This window comes from Mastigoproctus giganteus, chromosome 12, assembly GCF_048544385.1.
Source record: "Mastigoproctus giganteus isolate SK-2022 chromosome 12, ASM4854438v1, whole genome shotgun sequence".
In the NCBI taxonomy this organism is placed as follows: Eukaryota; Metazoa; Arthropoda; class Arachnida; order Uropygi; family Thelyphonidae; genus Mastigoproctus; species Mastigoproctus giganteus.
The window spans coordinates 26202750-26222341 of NC_143586.1; the positions used below are offsets into that span (position 1 = coordinate 26202750).

The 19592-nt window shown below is 36.4% G+C and overlaps 1 protein-coding gene across 1 annotated transcript in view; it reads right to left on the minus strand.

The window, feature by feature from the left end:
* The window catches only part of LOC150076806 (phospholipid-transporting ATPase ABCA3-like), a 354775-nt gene that overhangs the window by 125334 nt on the left and 209849 nt on the right, over positions 1 to 19592 (minus strand). Inside the window, exons 13-14 of the mRNA XM_090385684.1 lie at positions 14800 to 15010; positions 5903 to 6152 (exon numbers count right to left, since the gene is read on the minus strand). Coding sequence (XP_090241810.1) covers positions 5903 to 6152; positions 14800 to 15010 — 461 coding nt within the window. The remainder of the gene's footprint in view (positions 1 to 5902; positions 6153 to 14799; positions 15011 to 19592) is intronic.

Sequence of the window (19592 nt, forward strand, 5' to 3'; positions counted from 1 at the left end):
TGCAAAGTATAACTTTATAATATGAGAGATGCCTAGTGGTGTGCAAGTAATTAAGATCATAGAGCACTTTATATAGCAATTTACATAGAGAATGTAAGGTTTATAGCCCTAAAGTGTTTTATGATCTTAATTTCTTGCACATCACTAGGCTTTGCTCATATTGTGGAGTTATACTTGCAACTGGGTGTTCATCATTGGTCCACCCACCAATGAGGAGCCAACAAGCTCTGAAATGGTGTCTGGGTGGCAGTATTGGCCAAGAATAAGTAACAGTAGTCTTCTCCATTGGTGAATTGTTGCTTATTCAAGGTACTGCAATATCATGGTAACTCATTGTGAAGGTATTCACAATTTGAGATGAACTTAATGATGCTAATTCCTAGTTACTTAGTAGCTGGCTGCATATAGAAATGATGCACTGCACTAACTTACACATTGGTTAAATAAACTAAATTAAAAAAAAAAACCATGTGGTATAATAATGGTTATTTAGAGAGAAAAATTTCATGGGTTAAGTACTAAATGCTAATGACATCCTTATTCTTTCTTGGAAAACACACAAGGGTAAACTAGAAAAGAATGGTTTCAGAATAGATGCAAAAATTTGCTTTCAGCCAAAGCATAATCAGAATAAACTTCCATCTGACTGTAGAAAAAGTGGGTAGTTTGAATAAATTTAAAGGATTGAACATATTATTAGAAGGGATCAGCAAGTGAAGTAGGCAGAAGTTTGTTTTTTTTGGCTTGCTTCTTTGCATCATTTTGCTACTACTAATACACCTGACCACCTCCACCACTGGAACAAAATTGTACAGCGAGATTCGTCATTTAACAACACCTTCTGCCACTATTCTAGATTCCATGAATATCAAGAACACCAGGTTGATATGCCTTCAGACTACCTCATATATCAATATGCTTTGAGATATGAGGTCAACTTCTGATCGGTAGTCTACTGATCACAAAGACTACTTTGTGATCAGACTACTGATCACGTCTTCTTTGGACAGTTCTATCACCTGCATTTAACCCAATATGTTCCATATGGATTTTAGGTCTCTGGAACTTGCACAATGATCACAGAGGCATAGACACTTCAAAACTCTGTTCTGTGCTGCAGTACTTTTCCATTTTAGTTCGGTTCCAGATTTTTTTTGACATCTCCAGTGCCAGACAGATTAATAGCAACTTCTACTGTAAGTATTTTTAGCATTTATTGGTAAAAATACATATATAAATTTTTTTCTGTTGCTAAACCCAAATTTTACCCACAAATATTATTGGGATGATACTGACTGAAAATAATACTGATATTCATGGGTAAAATTATTTTTAACACAAGTATTGGGCAATATAATAGCAACTAATGACAACTTTGAACAATTTATTTATAGCATAGATTAACACACATTTAATATTTAGTTGATATCGGTGAGATTGCATTACAGCATCTAGGCATGGGATACACAAGATTTCTTAATGCTTCTGCTGGTATTTCATGATGCCACACTCTAATTACTGCCTTCATTAACTGTCTTTGAGTGAGGATTTTTTTTTAACTTTCTTCTTTAATAGCATCCATAGATTTATAGGGGGTTTAAATCAGATGAATTACCAGGCCAGGATAAAGGTTTAAAATTTTTTAAGCACAAAAAGTCTTTAATACTCTTTGCTGTGTTACATGGAGCTGAGTTATCCTGAAAATAGAATTCTCTGTTGTCGAACAGTTCTATTGCTGAAGGTAGTATTCAAGAAGAAAGAACATTTTTATACATAATGGCATTCACAGTGCTGTCTAAAAAATGCAATCTTTCAACCCCCATTTGATGCAAAATATCCCTAGACCATTCCACTAGTCAGGAACTTGACAGTCTTGATTGTAACAGGAAGCATGCAGAGATTTACCAGTTTTGCGGAAAACTCTACTGAAATTGCTGCCACTCAAAATTAATTTTTGTTTCATCGCTGAACAAAACTTTCTTCCAGTCTTATTCAACCAACATTGGTGCAAATTTGGCTCATGTAACATATGCTTTCCTTTGTCATGTTTCAACATTGGTTTCTTCACAGGGCTATATGATTTTATACCCAATTCAAACAACTTTCTTCTTCTCTACCTGTAGAGAAGAAGGTTAAAATTCTACCTAACTTGAAGGTTGTCACACAATTCTACCTGCAGTTTTTATACCAGTTGCCTCCTTCCATTGTTTGACAAGTCTTTCAAGGGAAGCAAACTTGTCTTTAATACATAAACAATATAGGTGATTATCGGCTCTTGCTGTTGATATGCACATTTTCTTCCACGTTTTCTACTCTGATACTGCAAGCTTCTCCAAGGTCAGCCATTTTCATTAACTGTTTCCCAACTATTGATTTATGTATACCAAGAATTTGGGTAATTTCAGTGTTGGTTTTTCCACATTCCTTCATAATCTTAATTTCAGTAGTCTTTCTAGGTGTAATATCAACCTTTTTCCCCATTTTCCTAACTTAACCAAAGCCAAAGTGCAAATTTCACAAAATTGAAGGAACACTATGAGAAATACAGCCTTTTTCAAAACTCTTGTAACATAAATGAGCTTAAGCTGTTTCAGGTGGAAGGGGTTAAGTTGTGCAATGTGGTTTAAACATGAAGCACTTGCAGGGTGGTAGGGTTATAGTTAAGTTTTCTTATATTGAGAAATTGTTTTGAAAAAAATATGTCACTATTATTTTGACCATGTAACACATGACTAAAAAATTTTTCTTGTCAATAAAAATATATTCTTTGAAGAATATTACCCTAAGAACATGCACTTCTTTTCAAACATAACACACTCTTAAAAAAAAAGTTAAAATATGTATTTTTGAGCTAAAAAGGTGAAAATAATCAGACAAGTTGCTATTAATTTGTCTGGCACTGTCCGGTCTCATGTTTCTTTTTAAGTAACCTTGACACTATAGACTGGTTAGCCAATTTTTGCAGCTACATACTGACTAGAAAAGCTCTCCCTGTCAAGAGCAATAATTATGCTTTTCTTCCTTTAGTTAACTGAATGTAAGCCATACCAATGCTGAACAGGAAGTGAGGACAGATTGCAGCTGGGGATGCTTTTACAAGCAAGATGAAGCAATAGCACTCCAATATATATTGTTCAAGGTTTAGGCCTAAATGGATGTCAGATGAACTAATGAGACATATGGCAGAGAAGAAAAATGCATCGGATACATATAAATTAACATGTGACACAGAAGCCTATGATAGATATAAGCTGGTCTGTAACCAAGTTACAAAGGAGGTTAGGCAGGTGAAGGCAGATTACGAGAAATCTTTGGCAAAGGATGCAAAGAATGGATTTTTATTGGCACATTAGCAACTAAGGCTATAATGTTCGGAAGCAAAGAAAAACAGCAAAGAGTTCTTTACTTATGTAAACTCTAGAAGGAAGGGGATGAATCAGATTGGTCCACTTGATATCGATGGTTCAACTGTTGATGATCCTGCTCAGGTAGCTAACAAACGAAATGAATATTTTGCATCGAGGAGTTATTCAGCAAGGGGAATGCCAGAAGTGTATTCAACTCTGGCAGTAAGCTAGATAATCTTGTAACAACTGAGAGGGAAGTGGAGGAGAAATTGTTGAAGATAAACACAAGAAAGGCACCTCGGGTGGATGGGATCTATCCAGGTATATTAAAGGAGGCAGCAAAGGAAGTAAGCAAACCCTTAGCCATAATTATGAGAACTTCCTTGGACTCAGGGGAGGTACCCATAGACTGGAGATGTGCAAATGTGACCCCAATTCACAAAGGAGGATCAAAGGCTGACACAAGTAATTATAGACCTGTGAGTTTAACTTCTGTTCCAGGAAAATTAATGGAGGGACTGATTAAAGAAGCACTGCAGGATCATCTAGACAAGACTTCAGTTATAGCTTGAATACAGCATGGTTTTGTTAAGGAAAGTCTTGCCTGACCAATTTGATTGGATACTATGATGCAGTCACAAAAGAACTGGATGTAGGGAATAACTTTGATATTATATATATGGATCTTTGAAAGGCTTTTGATACTGTTGCACATGGAAGAATGCTGCACAAATTGGAGTGTGTCATTGGAGGCAAATTGCTGCTATGGATAAAGGGATGTTTGAGGGGGAGAAGACAGAGTGGTAATCAATGGACACTGCTGTTCGTGGTCTAATGTTATTAGTGGAGTCCCTCAGGGTTCAGTGTTGGGTCCATTATTGTTTTCTGTATTTATAAATGATATTGATGATGGTATATCAAGCTTAATGTCCAAGTTTGCAGACGATACAAAGGTTGGCAGAGTTGTTAAGGACACTACTGATGCTATGCTGCTGCAACAGAATCTGGAAAGGTTGAGCAGATGGGCTGAGAGGTGGCAAATGAGTTTAACATTGACGAATGTAAAGTACTACATATGGGAAACAGTAACCCCCAGAGCAACGTATCAACTCTGTGGTACTACACTGACAGTGGTAGAGAATGAAAAGGACCCTGGGGGTAATTGTGCAGGCAGATATGAAGTTCTCTGAGCAGTGCAGATGGGCTGCAAGAGTAGCTGATGGTGTCTTGTCAATGATATACAGGAATTTTTCTAGCAGGGATAAGGAGGTGATTATTCCCTTGTATAAGGCAATGGTCAGGCCACACCTAGAGTACTGTATATAGGTCTGGAGGCCTCATTTCAAGAAGGATGTAGAGGAATGAGTACAGAGAAGGGCACAAGATTAGTGAATGGAACAAAGGAGTGCTCTTACGAAGAAAGGCTTAAGTTTTGCAAATTACAGTGTCTGGAGACTAGGCACCAGCGCGGTGATCTGATAGAGGTGTATAAAGCCTTGAATGGTTTGAGTATGCTCAATGCTGATGGGATTCTTCCTCTTGCTCAGAATAATCACCTGAGAGGGCATAAATTCTAATTGAGGAAAGACAGATGTAGGATAAATGTGTGGAAATTTGCCTTCAGCCAGCGGATAGTTGGTTGGTGGAACAGACGTCCATCCCTTGTTGTGAAAGTTGATAGCCTAAATAAATTTAAGGCTCAGCTGGACAGGTATTTCGAACAAACTGAGGGGTGAAATGGAAGTGTGTGTTTTTTTTTTTTTGGCTGATGCTGCATAAGCTTGCATTATATGCCTCTACTAATGCTAATATTACAGAATGATGATGCAATATCATAGTTTTATAGAATGATGTAATAGTGCCTTGAGATGATGTAATTTTACTAGAGGGAGTTATTAAGGAAATATTAAACTTTAAGAGGCCAATGTGGTTGCTACTGTATAGAAAGACTACTGATATGACATCCAACCATCTTCCCATGTAGAGAGAGTCTAAGTTTTGATTCATGATTATTACAGTTCTGACATGTTGTTATTTGGTTTTTTTTTTAGGAGCATTAGCAACTAAGGCCATATTGCTCCGGGATATGCGGTGGTCATTCCCTGACCTTTCCGCATCCTCTGTATTTGGTGGTCACGGGCTAGAACCCCGGTCTAATCAAGAAGCGTGTGCTACGCACTGCTGCTCCTGTTCACCTGGCTACGGAGGCACTGAGTTCTGACATACTGCTTCTACAAAAGGAAATACTTTTTGCTATACTGTGTATTCCTTAGTGAGAAATATTAAATTTCCCTTTTTTAAAAAAGAAAAGATTAGAAAATTAGCAAATTAATGAATACTGTGGGGGGGGGGGTGCACGCACGTGCACACACACAAAACTGTTCATTCTGTTCTATTACACTGCTTGCTTGAAAGAACAGAAATCTTTATAATAATGTATATAAAATTTGAAATTAATGAGCCTATTGTGAAACATGCTAAATTAATATGAATCCTTCATTAAATGTTAAAAATAAATAAACTTATCTTAATAAAAGTCACATCTGAATATTTACTTTAAGAATACTTCTTCCATAGTTGTAATTGAAGCACCATAGCTAGAAATTCCAAGTTCATTTTTCCTTGCTTCTATTTCCATGAAGAGCTTTTCAAACACAGAACTGGATTCATGTGGCAATTCGTAAGCCAAAACAGATCCCACATTACTTTCAATTTCAGCATTATTTGAAAAGGATTGAATGAGGTTGGTAATGACATTAACATTACACTTTGGTTCTTTAGTGATCACAAGACGATAACCAGCACCTAGTTTGAAGGAAAATACTTAACAAAATATGCATAGTTCCAACATAAAAATAAATGAAACCTTGTGAAAATATATTTATCAAAACTTTGCTAGTAAGGATTAATAATTTAGTTCAGTAAGAAGTCTAATCTGACATTAATTAACTAATCAACTGAAGTATAGAGATTTTTCTGAATTAGAAAAATCTTGTAAAGGAGCATAGTAAGATAAATTTGATGAATTCAAAGAATTGGTTAAGTCATCAAATGCTGACATCATGGATATGTTAGAAACATGGTGTCACTATTATATAGGGAATGCAGAATCTTAACATGGCGAGTAACTTGTAAGAAAAGACTAACATGAGAGGAAATGGTGAAGAGTTATACATTTCATTTAGAAGCAATAGTAAAACCAATGTAAATTGATTGCCAGTGTAACATTCAGTTAGTCTAGTGTAATATAAACACTGGAAAAAAAAAATGAGAGTTGAAGTACATTATAGGTTAAATGACTTAAGAGTGTAAGTAGCAACTAGACAGACAAAAACAGTGGGCCAGTATATCAGAATGGCTCATCGTAGGAGGGGGGATATGATGTGGCTGAGTAGTCAACAGAGAAGTGTAGTAACGCATACATTTGAGTTGATCATAGATTGATCTCATGTGATCACTAAGTATGGCATAATGATTGCAGTCAAATTGATTAAATATAAACTTTTTTTACCATACATGGTCATAAGAGTTCTGTTAGTGTTCTGTTTAAACAAGAGTAAAAACAGAACAGATATTGATTATTATTATTATTGGCTATATGGTGCAAGGAAGCAAGCCTGAGGCTTATGCTGCACCAGCCAAAAAAAAAATAAATAAAAAATAGAGAGAGAGAGTTAGTTAGTCATTTGGTTTTTAGGAGCATTAGCAACTAAGGCCATATTGTTCCGGGGATATATGCGGTGGTCATTCCCTGACCTTTCCACATCCTCCGTATTTGGTGGTGATGGGCTCGAACCCCGATCTAATCAAGAAGTGTGTGCCACGCACTGCTGCTCCTTCCCACCTGGCTATGGAGGCACCCTGAGAGAGAGAGAGAGAGAGAGAGAGAGAGAGAGAGAGAGAGAGAGAGAGAGAGAGAGAGAGAGAGAGAAAACAAGAGTCAGAAGTAGAAGGGAATCACCAAGAAAGAGAAGAATGATATCCAGCTCAGGACCCTGGGTGTGCCAAGCTCATATTCACCAGATGTTAGCCCCTGTGATGCACCTGTTCCATGTACTGGAACTTGTGAGTTGGCAACCCACTCAGCAACACAGCATTTATGGATTTGCTGATTGTCTGCTAAGTTGTTAGAGAAGCAATAGTCTTCATCTGATTATTGACAGTGATTTACCACATATATTCATATAATAGTATTAGTAATAATTAATAATAGTGTTAAATGCCAAGAAGCAAGCTAACACAACAGCAGCTAAAAATACTACCCACTCTTCTGTACATTCCCTCTAGTAATTTGTGTAATCCTTCCTTAAATTTGTTCAACCTATTCACTTCTACAACACCAGAAGAAAGTTTATACCAGCTAAAATCAATTTTTTGCATAGCAATCTTACAGCCATCCATATTCAATTTAAGTTAATGTCTCCTTACGTGTTTTCTGAGAAAGAAAAAGGATCCCATCAGCATTTAGTATACTCAATCCATTTAAAGCCTTAAACACCTCAACCAGGTGTTCTCTCATGTACTGAGTTTCCAATTTGCAGAGCTGAAGTCTTTCATGGTAGGAATATCCTTCTGTGTTCTTGACTAATATTGTTGCTCTTCTCTGCAAGGTGCCTCTGTAGCCAGGTGGGCAGGAGCAGCAGTGCATAGTACACGCTTCTTGATTAGACTGGTGTTCGAGCCCGTGCCCACCAAATACGGAGGATGTGGAAAGGTCAGGGAATAACCACCGCATATCCCCGGAACAATATAGCCTTCTAATAACAAACAAACAACAACAATCTTCTCTGCATCCATTCCAACAGTTCCATAGCCTTCTTAAAATGAGGTTTCCAGACTGGTATGCAGTGCTAAAGTTGGAGAAAACTATTGCTTTAAACAATGGGATAATCACCTCCTCCTTCTCCTCTCTGCTAGCAAAATTTCTATTTATCATTGACTGCATGGGCCCCCAAGAGCTGTCCTGGCAGCCTGCCTGCAATGAACCTCATGTAAGATTACCCCTAGATCTTTTTCAATTTCCATTAAATTTAATGTGGTACCATTCAAGGTGTACAGAAAAGACACATTATTCTCAAATATTAAACCTCAATTACCACTTCTCAGCTTACCAGTTTAATTTTCTATGTCATTTGCATTAATATGCCTTGATTCCTGTAACAAACCACCCTACCAACCTTTATTATCTGCAAACTTAGAAAATAAACTTGATATGCCTTTATCAACATCATTAATAAATACTGAAAACAGTAAGGGACCCAGCATTAAATCCTGATGGATACCACTAAATAACAACAGTCCAAGGGCAGCATCCATTTAAAACTACCGTCTGTTCGCTCAACCATCCATAGCAGTAATGTATCTCTAATACCAATATGCTCCAATTTGTACAGCAGTCTTTCATGCAGGACAGGATCAAAAGCTTTACTGAAACCTAAGAATATGTTGGTCAAAATTATATTTTTTACCCAGTTCCTTTGCATTACAGTAGCTAATTAGATTGATTAAACAACATTTCCCATTAACAAATCCATAATGCAATTGCTATTTAACTATATTTCTGTCAAGATGATTCTGCATTACTTCTTTAACAACCAACTCCATTTTTTTTTTTTCTGGAACCAAAATCAGGCTTGCACAGTTATCTAAATACTCACATCACCCTTTGATCCTCTTTTATGAATAGGTGGGGCAAATCTCCTTGCTGACTACATAAATGAGGGGGCATAAATTCAAGTTGAGGAAGGATGGCTGCAGGATACATGTGCAGAAGTTTGACTTTGGCCAGTGGGTGGCTGTTGGAACAATGGGTGGCTGTTGGAACAATGGGTGATCTGTGTAGTTTATTATTATTTTTTTTTGTTGTTGTTTCGGCTGATGCTTTATAAAGCTTGCTTTCTTGCATTATTTGCCATTATTACTATACTGGTGTGCAAAACTTAAGGGCCGATACTATTTCTAAAGGTTACAACCACAAAATCTTAACTTCTTTACTTAAGATACTCTTTACTGATGAGAGTAGATTCAATCTCAGCAGCGATTCTGGATGTCAGCTGATCTGGCAACAAGTTGGCACACGGTAACAAGCATCACTAAAAGGGATCAATATGGTGGTCAAGGTGTTCTTGTCTGGGGAAGGCATTAACTAGGATGGATATACACAACTCCAGATACCGGAAGGCAGTAATGTAACCGGTACACGCTACTGTACTGAAGTAATCCTTCCCCATGTGCATCTGTTCCGAGTCCCCATGCGCGTCTGTTCCGAGTTGCCATTGGCCCCGAGTTCGTGTTTATAGATGATAATGCCACACCCCATCGCACTGCAGCTGTTGATATGATTTTGGAAAGTGAGGACATTGTTCGTATGGGTTGGCCTGCCCATTTCCCCCAATCTAAAGCCCATCGAACATATGGGATGCTCTGGGGAGCCACCAAGCAGCACATCCACACCCACCAGGAAACGTTCACCAGCTGAAGATGGCACTGAGAGAGGAATGGATGATGTTACCGTAAGAACTTATCAACAACATTGTTCTAATATGGACAGGCAGTGCAAAGCCTGCATCAACGTTAGGGGTGGCCATATCTCCTACTAAGGATCACCTTTTCCCTTTGTTCCATCTTTGGCAGTGATGCACCTGTATCATGATAGCCAGTGCTATGTTGCCATTTTTGAATAAAGTCCCTCTGTACCATTTTGTTTCCGTTGTTGTGTCGGTGTTGTTTCCGTTATCATTTCTGTACCTCAAGAGGTTCCTTTGGTATGCTTTCCCCATATTCAGACCACTCCTATGAGAAGATACAGTTGAAAACCTGACTGGTCCTTAAATTTTGCATACCAGTGTACTACATCTGCTGAATCCAAGGATATTCTCATAATTACAATGAAAGGTTTGCTTGTCTCTTTTGCTGCTTCTTTTAATATATAGGATAGGCTCATCAGCTTCAGGTGCCTTGTTTACTTTTAGCCTCAACAATTTCTCTTCAAATTTCTTCTTAATTATCATTAAATCATTTCATTCAGCTCACAGTTATAACTTCTGAATACCATCCCTAAAAACTTCTTAACACGTGAATGTAAATGCAAAATATTTATTCAGTTTGTCAGCAATCAGAACATGATCACTGTCAGTTATTCCACTCATATCCAGTGGACCAATGTGGTTCAGTCTTTTCTTTTTACTGCCAACATAAGCAAAAGAATTCTTTGCATTAATTAAACCTTTAGTAACCTGGTTTCAGACTAGTTTATACTTAATCTAGGTTTCTGTGTCCCCAGATAATTTATAATCATCCACTGCATTTTTCATGTTTGCCACTAGGACCACCTTGTCTCATCAGTTCATATGAAATCCATATAGGTCTAAAACTCAAGCAATATCCTTTTGTTGGTAAGGGATATTGTTTGAATGCTTCCTATTTAGAATTTGCAGTTGGTACTGTCAGAGATTGATTCCATGAAAATAATTTATGAACTGTCTAAGACTATTATAGTTACCTTCATGAAAGCAAATTTCCTTCCCTTTGCTAGTGGTTATATATTTAAGAAATCCCACATCAACATATTATGATAACTGACACCTTGTGTTTCCTTTATCTGGAGATTCTGAATGAATGAAGAGGCACTACTGATAATTAAATGAAGAATATTGCTTTCTCTTTTTGATACAAATTTGTATTCAGAAAAAAGTCATCCAGTAAATCCAGAAAACTTGCACTATTGTGTGAGTGATCAGCCCACAAGTTAGCATTAGTATTAGTAGAGGCACATGATGCAAAAAAGCAAGCTTATTTAGCAGCAGCCAAAAAAAAAAAAAAAAACATACCCTTCCCATTTCATCCATCCATTCACTCCAAAAGTTTGTCTAGTTCAGCCCTGAACTTATTTCAGCTGTCAACGATAGATAGAAGTTTGTTCCAGCAATCAACCACCTGCTGGGTAAAGGAAAATATCTGCACATCTATTCTACAACCATCTTTCCTCAATTTGAATTTATGACCCCTCAGGTGCAGAATTTTATCTCTGCAAGAGGAAGAATCCAATCAGCACTGAGCTTGCTCAAACCATTCAAGACCTAATACACCTCAATCAGATCACTTCGCAGGTGCCTAGTCTCCAGTCAATATCAGAAAATTTAAAATCCCACATTAAAAGGCATTCTGATTTACTGCCCCATTTCATCCTGCATAGTTGTTTGTTATAGTTATCACAGTTATTTGGCTTATAACATACACCTACGCTTATTTTTATTTTCACGGTACTTGTGTCACATTGTTCCAAACTGTCTCAACATTATACTTCCCTTCAACTGGGTGGAGTGCCTTAGATTCTATATAACTCTTAACTAGAGCATATCCTCCCCCCATGTTCTGTCTATCCTTTCTACACACATATTTACCATATTCAAATTCTACATTCTCTGTGTCTGAGTTGCACTATGCTTCCGATATCTTTCAATGTTCACATTTGATGACCAATACTTCAAATTTATTTATGTATTTCTAGCATTAATTCGATGCTGTTGTGGCTGAGTACTTGATAAGTCTCTTGTTTTAATTTCTTTAAGGTTATATATATATATGTGTGTTCATGCATCTTTTCTTAGTAACACTAACACAGTTAATATATGCACTTTTTCCCCGTGAGGATCCCTACCAGACCCAGCAATCTCAAACCTTATTTTACAGCCCACTGCATATCCCAATGAGAGCAGAGCAAGAATCAATTTTACTTTTATTTACAATTGCCATTAAACTATTAGTCAGTGTATCCTCCTGCCAAACTAGGAGTTTTATAACCCACCTAACACTGCCTCAATAGCATTAGCAAATTTTCTTGCACTCCTATTTTACAGGTAAGTGTATCCCATACCTGTAAAAACAGTCTTTCCTGTTTTAAAAACAAACCATGAGAAAAATTTTATCCCACAAGCTTTGTGCAAAATTGACAAGATTCTCATAATGTGCCCCTCTGATTAGCCTGTGCAGAATTGTAGGCATTTTCAAATTTAATCCTTACTCATGACTTTTTCTCAATGCCCTATACTTTTGCCCTAGCAGACATACCCTGGCACTATTTCACCTATCTTTTTTGTACAATATATTCCATTTTCCTCTCATCAATAATAGCTACCTCTTATGAGACTAGTGCTTACTACCTTGGGGAATGCTGCTATACTGTCTGATGTACAAATGGACTTAAGTGTTAAGCTGGGTAGCTGAGTGAGTGCTTGATGAGTTCCTCATTGAAATTTCTTCAAGCTCTCATATTTAACAAGCAGAATGCTGAATTTGCAATTAATCTCCTCATATTCTTTGCAATGAAAACACATAAAGGCATACCCCTTTGGCTGTATCATGACTCTGCTACATATAACTTTACAAATAATCAACAAATAGTGCATTTATTAAATGCCATGATACACAGAAGAACTGCCCTTGGAAGCAAAGCTAAGTAGCAGGAATGCTCAAAGTAACAAGGAAGCAATCCTGCTACTTTGAGCTTTTCTTTGCTGCTCTAGTCTGAGGCATGATTTTAACTGAAATTTATATTAAAAATACCACACTAAAATAAGATATATAAGTAAATTAATAAACTACACTATTTCCAAGTTATGAAACAGTAGTATGTACTACACTACACTACAAGATTATGTTACGTACTTTATATAGTTACACAATTACATTTGTATTGCATAAATTTACAGTTTGCAAACTTAATAAAAACACTTCTAATACAGTAGACTTTCAGAATAATGGCACCTTTGGGGATTCAAGATGCCATTATTTTGATTTTTCCATTATCTAGAAAGTTTTATTTTTAATATATTTAATACAGAAATAATGAGGCTAAATAAGAAACAGAGACATTAAGAATGCAATTTTATTAGCTGCACATAAAAAACATAAACATGTTGATGATTCAATATTATAATGCTGCCATTAATATACTTCTACTTATGTCCAATTCTATTTTCTATTATTATATCAAGTTTGCTGATATAATGTTCTTCTTTTCTTAAGCTTTAATGTTCTTCTTTTCTTCTCTGTATGATGTTTATTAACTTTAGGAGCCATAGTGAGGATTTTTTTAATTTAAAATAAATGTAAAAATGGCAGTATAATCCATGGTAACGGTACAGAATTCACTTTCAAAATGGCAAACTTAAACAAATACAGTAATCATGTGATGCCATTTTCTCTTATCAGCACTGCAAGATATCTGCGCTGTATGTAAACATCTGATCTCAATGTGCCGTTAGCTCGAATGTGCCATTATTTGGGGTGCCATTATTTTGACAGTCTACTGTATTAATTATATTCCTTGTATTCCTAGGGAATTACATAAAAGAATATTAAATAGTATTACTGTCATCTTTATATTAATCCAATGAATATTAAACAATAGTGGCAGAAATTCTCTCCTACATTGATCAATTTTTGAGCAATTTCAAATGCCAAATAAGAAACAATTTTACCTACTTTACTGCACTACTGAATTTAAACAGAAAAATTTAAAAAAAAAAAAAAAAAAACACACAATTTTAAGAAATAGAGTCTACATAGCAGGAGGTTTGAAAATTATTCCCACACCAACCATCAATGCAGGTGCGGAAGAGGGAACAAGGAAATAACTACCATCATGGGATAAAGGGAAGGGATTTTTTTTTTTTGCAAAAGCAATTACAAATTTATATTACATATAAGTTCTTAGCAATTTCTTAAAATTCTCTTCAGTAGAATAATGGTTTATCAGTAGAATAATTGATGATATTGTTAACAAATGAAAATGGCAAATGGATCTAAAAATAATACAGCTGAAAATAATGTCTTTCCTATTGACAAAGCTGGCTCAAATGGTGAAGTGAATAATTACAGATCTGTAAGGTTGACTTCTGTACCAAAGAAAGTATAAGGGGCAATCACATGACAGTTTTCTTAGGAGAAGTTCATCCCTTACAAATCTGATTAACTACCATTAGATCACAAAGGAAATGAATATAAAGAATAATTCTGGCATATGCCTAAGATTTTAGGAAGCCTTTTAATACCGTTCCACATGAATGATTATTGTATAAAATTTGAGTAATGGGCACATTATGGGCAAATTGCTACTATGGATTACATGATGATTAAGTGATAGAACAGAGAGAGTAGTTACATCTGGACACTGCTAATCAAGTTTATTGATTATCAGTGGCCAATTACAACTACTCACTGTACTAATACCAAGTTTATTGTGATAATCAAGTTTTCTGATGATAAAAAGTTTATTTTAAAGATTCCAATGCTGAATTCTCTGAACTTAAGTTATTAGGTTTGTTATAAATAGTGCATTTGACAGGGAATATCTCTGGAGACAGGATTAATTATCAAAATTTTCTTTTAATGTTGTTCCATTTTCAATTAATTAAACAAACAAAACTGTTGTACAAAGAAATTTACAAACCATATTTTTTTTTTAGGAAGAGTGGAGAACCACAACACTGGAGCTTGCCATCTGCCATAATAGCAATTCTATCCCCTAGAACATCAGCTTCTTCCATGAAATGAGTAGTTAATAAAATTGTCCTATCTTCCTTTTCAGCCTGTAAAAGATCCCATGTAAAACGGCGAGCTGAAGGATCCATCCCCGATGTTGGTTCATCTAAAATTACTATCTATATAAAAAAAATTATACACATTTTATTTATTTATTTACAGATAATTAATGTAATTCACTGTATTAATTTTAATTTCAATTCATATTATAAAACTGAATATACAATGAAATAGCATTGCATAAAGAACACTCCCAATTGTGACTTTGCATGGGCTGCTGCTACTGCTGCCATGTAGCATACTGTCTCTGCATAAAGGAAGTGCTTAGCACTATGCCATTCAATAGAGCAGCATTATAAAAAGAATAGGTCAAATTTATAACCTAACCAAGTCCTACTAGAGAATGGTCATTATAATCAGATTAGCAGGCTAAGTATCACAAACGCTTGGGAGGGGAATGCCAGAGGTGAACTAAACTCTGGTGGCAGTGAGCTAGATGATTTTGTAATAACCAAGAGGAAAGTGGAAGAGAAATTTTGAAGATAAACATAAGAAAGGCACCTGGGGTGGATGGGATCTCTTCTAAAGTCTCATCCAACAGCACTAACCTGTTTCTCTTGTGCTTCTCAATTTAAAATTTTTTAATGATTCTAAAAATAGCTTGTTTTACTTGGAGGCTATTTATTAGGAAATCTTCAATGAATATCCTATGACAAGCAACGTAAAACTTCATGCTAAAGTAGTTTCAGGAGGGAAAAAAAAGTTTGTCATGTTGTAATGGCACTATGTTAATAGGCATACAGAAGTGCTGACAACTTTAAACACAACTTATAATATACCGTGGGCATAAATGAAACCCACCTCATTTATATATTACAAAATGTATTTATGCACACAGATCCAGCCAGTTAATATTAACAGGCTCTATTTAAAATGATCATCCTCTGTGTGTGTGTGTGTGTGTGTGTGTGTGTTATATTCCAGTATGGCAAAAAAATATATTACGAATAGCACAAAAAATATAAGAATAAAATTACAATTGCATATGTACACCTACATATATTCACATCAACACCCCACATATTATATATATACACATATTGAAGAAGATATTGAAAATGTACATATCATATATACACAAAGCATCCTCGGAGCCTCACGTTCATTGATGCTAAAATATTCATAAAAAATTTTAAAACCTCTTAGCCTCTGCTACTGCCTGAACCAGTCAGGCATAGTAGGAGAGTTACTATCCCTGCCAATGGGAGACAAGTTTCTACTATCTTAGACTTTTTAACACACAACATTTGTCTTAACCTTTTTCAATTCATGTATACACTATATACCAAATACTATTATTATTATTATTATTAGCAATATGGTGCACCAGCCAAAAAAAAAATTCGAGTTATCTCTGAGAGAGAGAGAGAGAGCAAAAGTAGAAGGAAATCACCAAGAAAGAGAATGATGATATCCAGCACAGGACCCTGGGTGTAAGCCAATACTCACCAGATGTGGGCCCCTATCTAATACACTATCTTACATCAATAAAAAAAAAAACAATGTATAAATAAAACCATAAGTTGATCACATATCAACCATATCCCTTCATTTAAAAACTTCAGACACAAATAATAAAAATGCTCTATAATTATCCAAAATTAAAAAGGGCTTGGTAACTGCTCCAAGGAAAAGTCTCTTGTCACAGCAAAAAGCTGTTGTCTTATTAAATCTTGATAAATACCACAATGTAACAAAATATGTAAACTATCCTCTGGCTCTCCACACCTGGAATTTTTATCTGATTTTTAACCCAACTGCTGCAATCTAACTTTCTAACCATGCCCTGAGAATCATTGCCTGTGCAACTCCTAAATCTGGCCACTTCCTAGCCTTCTTCATTAACTCCCAAATCTGGCATCAACATGAGCTGATGGGCTGAGCGGTGGCAAATGAAGTTTAACATTGACAAATGTAAAGTACTAACATATGGGAAACAGTAACCCCAGATCAACGTATCAACTCTGTGGTACTACGCTGACAGTGGTAGAGAATGAAAAGGACCTGGGGGTAATTGTGCAGGCAGATATGAAGTTCTCTGAGCAGTGCAGACGAGCTGCAAGAGTAGCTCATGGTGTCCTTGTCAATGATATACAGGAATTTTTCTAGCAGGGATAGGGATGTGATTATTCCCTTGTATAAGGCATTGGTCAGGTCACACCTTGAGTACTGTATACAGATCTGGAGGCCTCATTTCAAGAAGGATGTAGAGCTGCTGGAACGAGTACAGAGAAGGGCAACAAGATTAGTGAATGGAACAAAGGGTTGCTCTTACGAAGAAAGGCTTAAGTTTTGCAAATTACAGAGTCTGGAGACTAGGCATCAGCGAGTGATCTGATAGAGGTGTATAAGGCTTTGAATGGCTTGAGCATGCTCAATGCCGATGGGATTCTTCCTCTTGCTCAGAATAATCACCTGAGAGGGCATAAATTCAAATTGAGGAAGGACGGATGTCGGATAGATGTGCAGAAATTTGCCTTTAGCCAGCGGGCAGTTGGTTTGTGGAATAGACTTCCATCACTTGTTGTTGAAGTTGATAGCCTAAACAAATTTAAGGCTCAGCTGGACAGGTATTTCGAACGAACGGAGGGGTGAAATGGGAGTAGTGGTTGTGTTTTTTTTTTTTTTTTTGGCTGATGCTGAAATAAGCTTGCTTTCTTGCATCATATGCCTCTACTAATGCTAATGCTAACATACAAGTAATTCACAACAAATTGGAACCACTCCAGGACTTTGCCAAATTCTCTCAAAATTTCTTCTGAAAATCTTTTCTTCTCTTCTCTAATATCCAACTTAGAATACTCTTTTTCTAATAAAGGACATGATCATACTCCAAAAATCATTCTAGAGCAGAGGTTCTCAATGGGGGCAAAAATTGGTTTGGGGGTAGGAATCATGGGTATTGCAACGGTTTGTGGCCATCCAAAATTCAACCCTACCTGATAACATCTTATTCCTTAATATTTAATTTCTCCCATTGGGTTTTCTTTTCCCCTGAGACAACTGATTTTTAATATATAGGTATATTATATTAAGAGTGAGTGAGAAATTTTGATAAAAGGAAGATGGTGTGATTTAATTCAATCACTTTTGCTTTTCATAGGAATTAAATGCCTAAGTGATTTCAGAGATGATGTCTCCGCAATACGTATCGTTTGCACTTATCTGTACGCTGCGATCTTGGCGGCTGTGTGATGGACATGGTTTGTTTGTTTATTCTTTTGTTTCATTGGTCAATATATGAGGCACAGATGAGGAAATGTTTCAGTCTATTGTTTATACTTTCTAAGTGACAATTAGTATTGATTTATTGTTTCCTTTTGGAAGTTGTTTATTTTTGATCCACAGTACTTTTGTGAGCAACAGGGGCTGCTTCTAGCATTATAACCCAGAGTGGGTCTTAGTCTTCCCAACGATGTTCCACCAGTAAGCCCTCCCTGAAGTCAAACTTCTCCAACTTCTTATTCTCGTTGTCTTTAAGTCCTCTTCTACGTCATCCATCCATCTTTTCCGTGGTCTTCCCCTTGCCCTCCTACTGATAGGTTTCCATTCCATTATCCTCTTAGTTGTTCTGCTGTCATCCATTCTCATAACATGTCCCAACCAGTCAAGTCTCTGGCTCTTCACAAATCTGATGATGCCTGCACCCTGAATAAGATTGTCAAGTTCACGATTCATTCTGATCCTCCAGGATCCATCAACATCATGTATGGGCACAAAGACTTTTTGCAAAATTCTACGCTCGAACACTCTCAACAACCACTCATCTTTACTCGTTAATGTCCAAGCTTCACAACCGTATGTTACATCTGGTCTAATGAGACTTTTGTATATCCTTAATTTTAAATGTCTGTTCAATACTCTGGACTTCATTAGTTTTTCACGTGCAAAGAAGCATCTGTTTCCACTCAGGATACGGGACTTCATTTCATTAGTAATAGAGTTGGATTGGTTTATCTGCGAACCTAGATAGGCAAAATTTTGAACATGCTCAAACGAGAAGCTGTTGGTTCTTAAATTTTCCATGTTATCTGCTTATTTTCATGTTCTCCGGACTTCCATATATTTTGTCTTCGCTTCATTTATCCTAAGTCCTCTTCTTTGTGCTTCACTATCCAGCCTGCCACTGTTTTCTCCAGTGCTCCTTTAGTCCTACTGATAATAGCAATGTCAGCATATGCACAGACCTGCACTGTTTTTGTGCCTGTGTCCAGTCACTTCCAATTTTCTGACAGTTGCCTCTAAAACCAAGTTAAATAACACAATAGAGAGTGCATCTCCCTAACCAGCATTAATGTCAAAGGGAGTCGTCAACTTACTGTCAATTCTCACTACTGCTTTAGAGCCAGCCAGGGTTGCTTTTTATGAGCCCAACGATCTTTGCAGGTATGCCCAGGAGAAGGAGATCATTTATCATTTCCTCTCTGTTCAGTGAATCAAAATCTTATTTGGAATCTACATATAGGTTAAATAAGTGTATATTATACTCAAATGCTTTTCCTGTATCTGCCTCAAAATGAAAATCTTTGCAGATGATACAAAGGTTGGCAGGGTTGTTAATGACAGTAAAAAAAAAGAAAAGTTATGCAGATGGGCTGAGAAGTGGCAACTGAAGTTTAACATTGACAAATGCAAAGTACT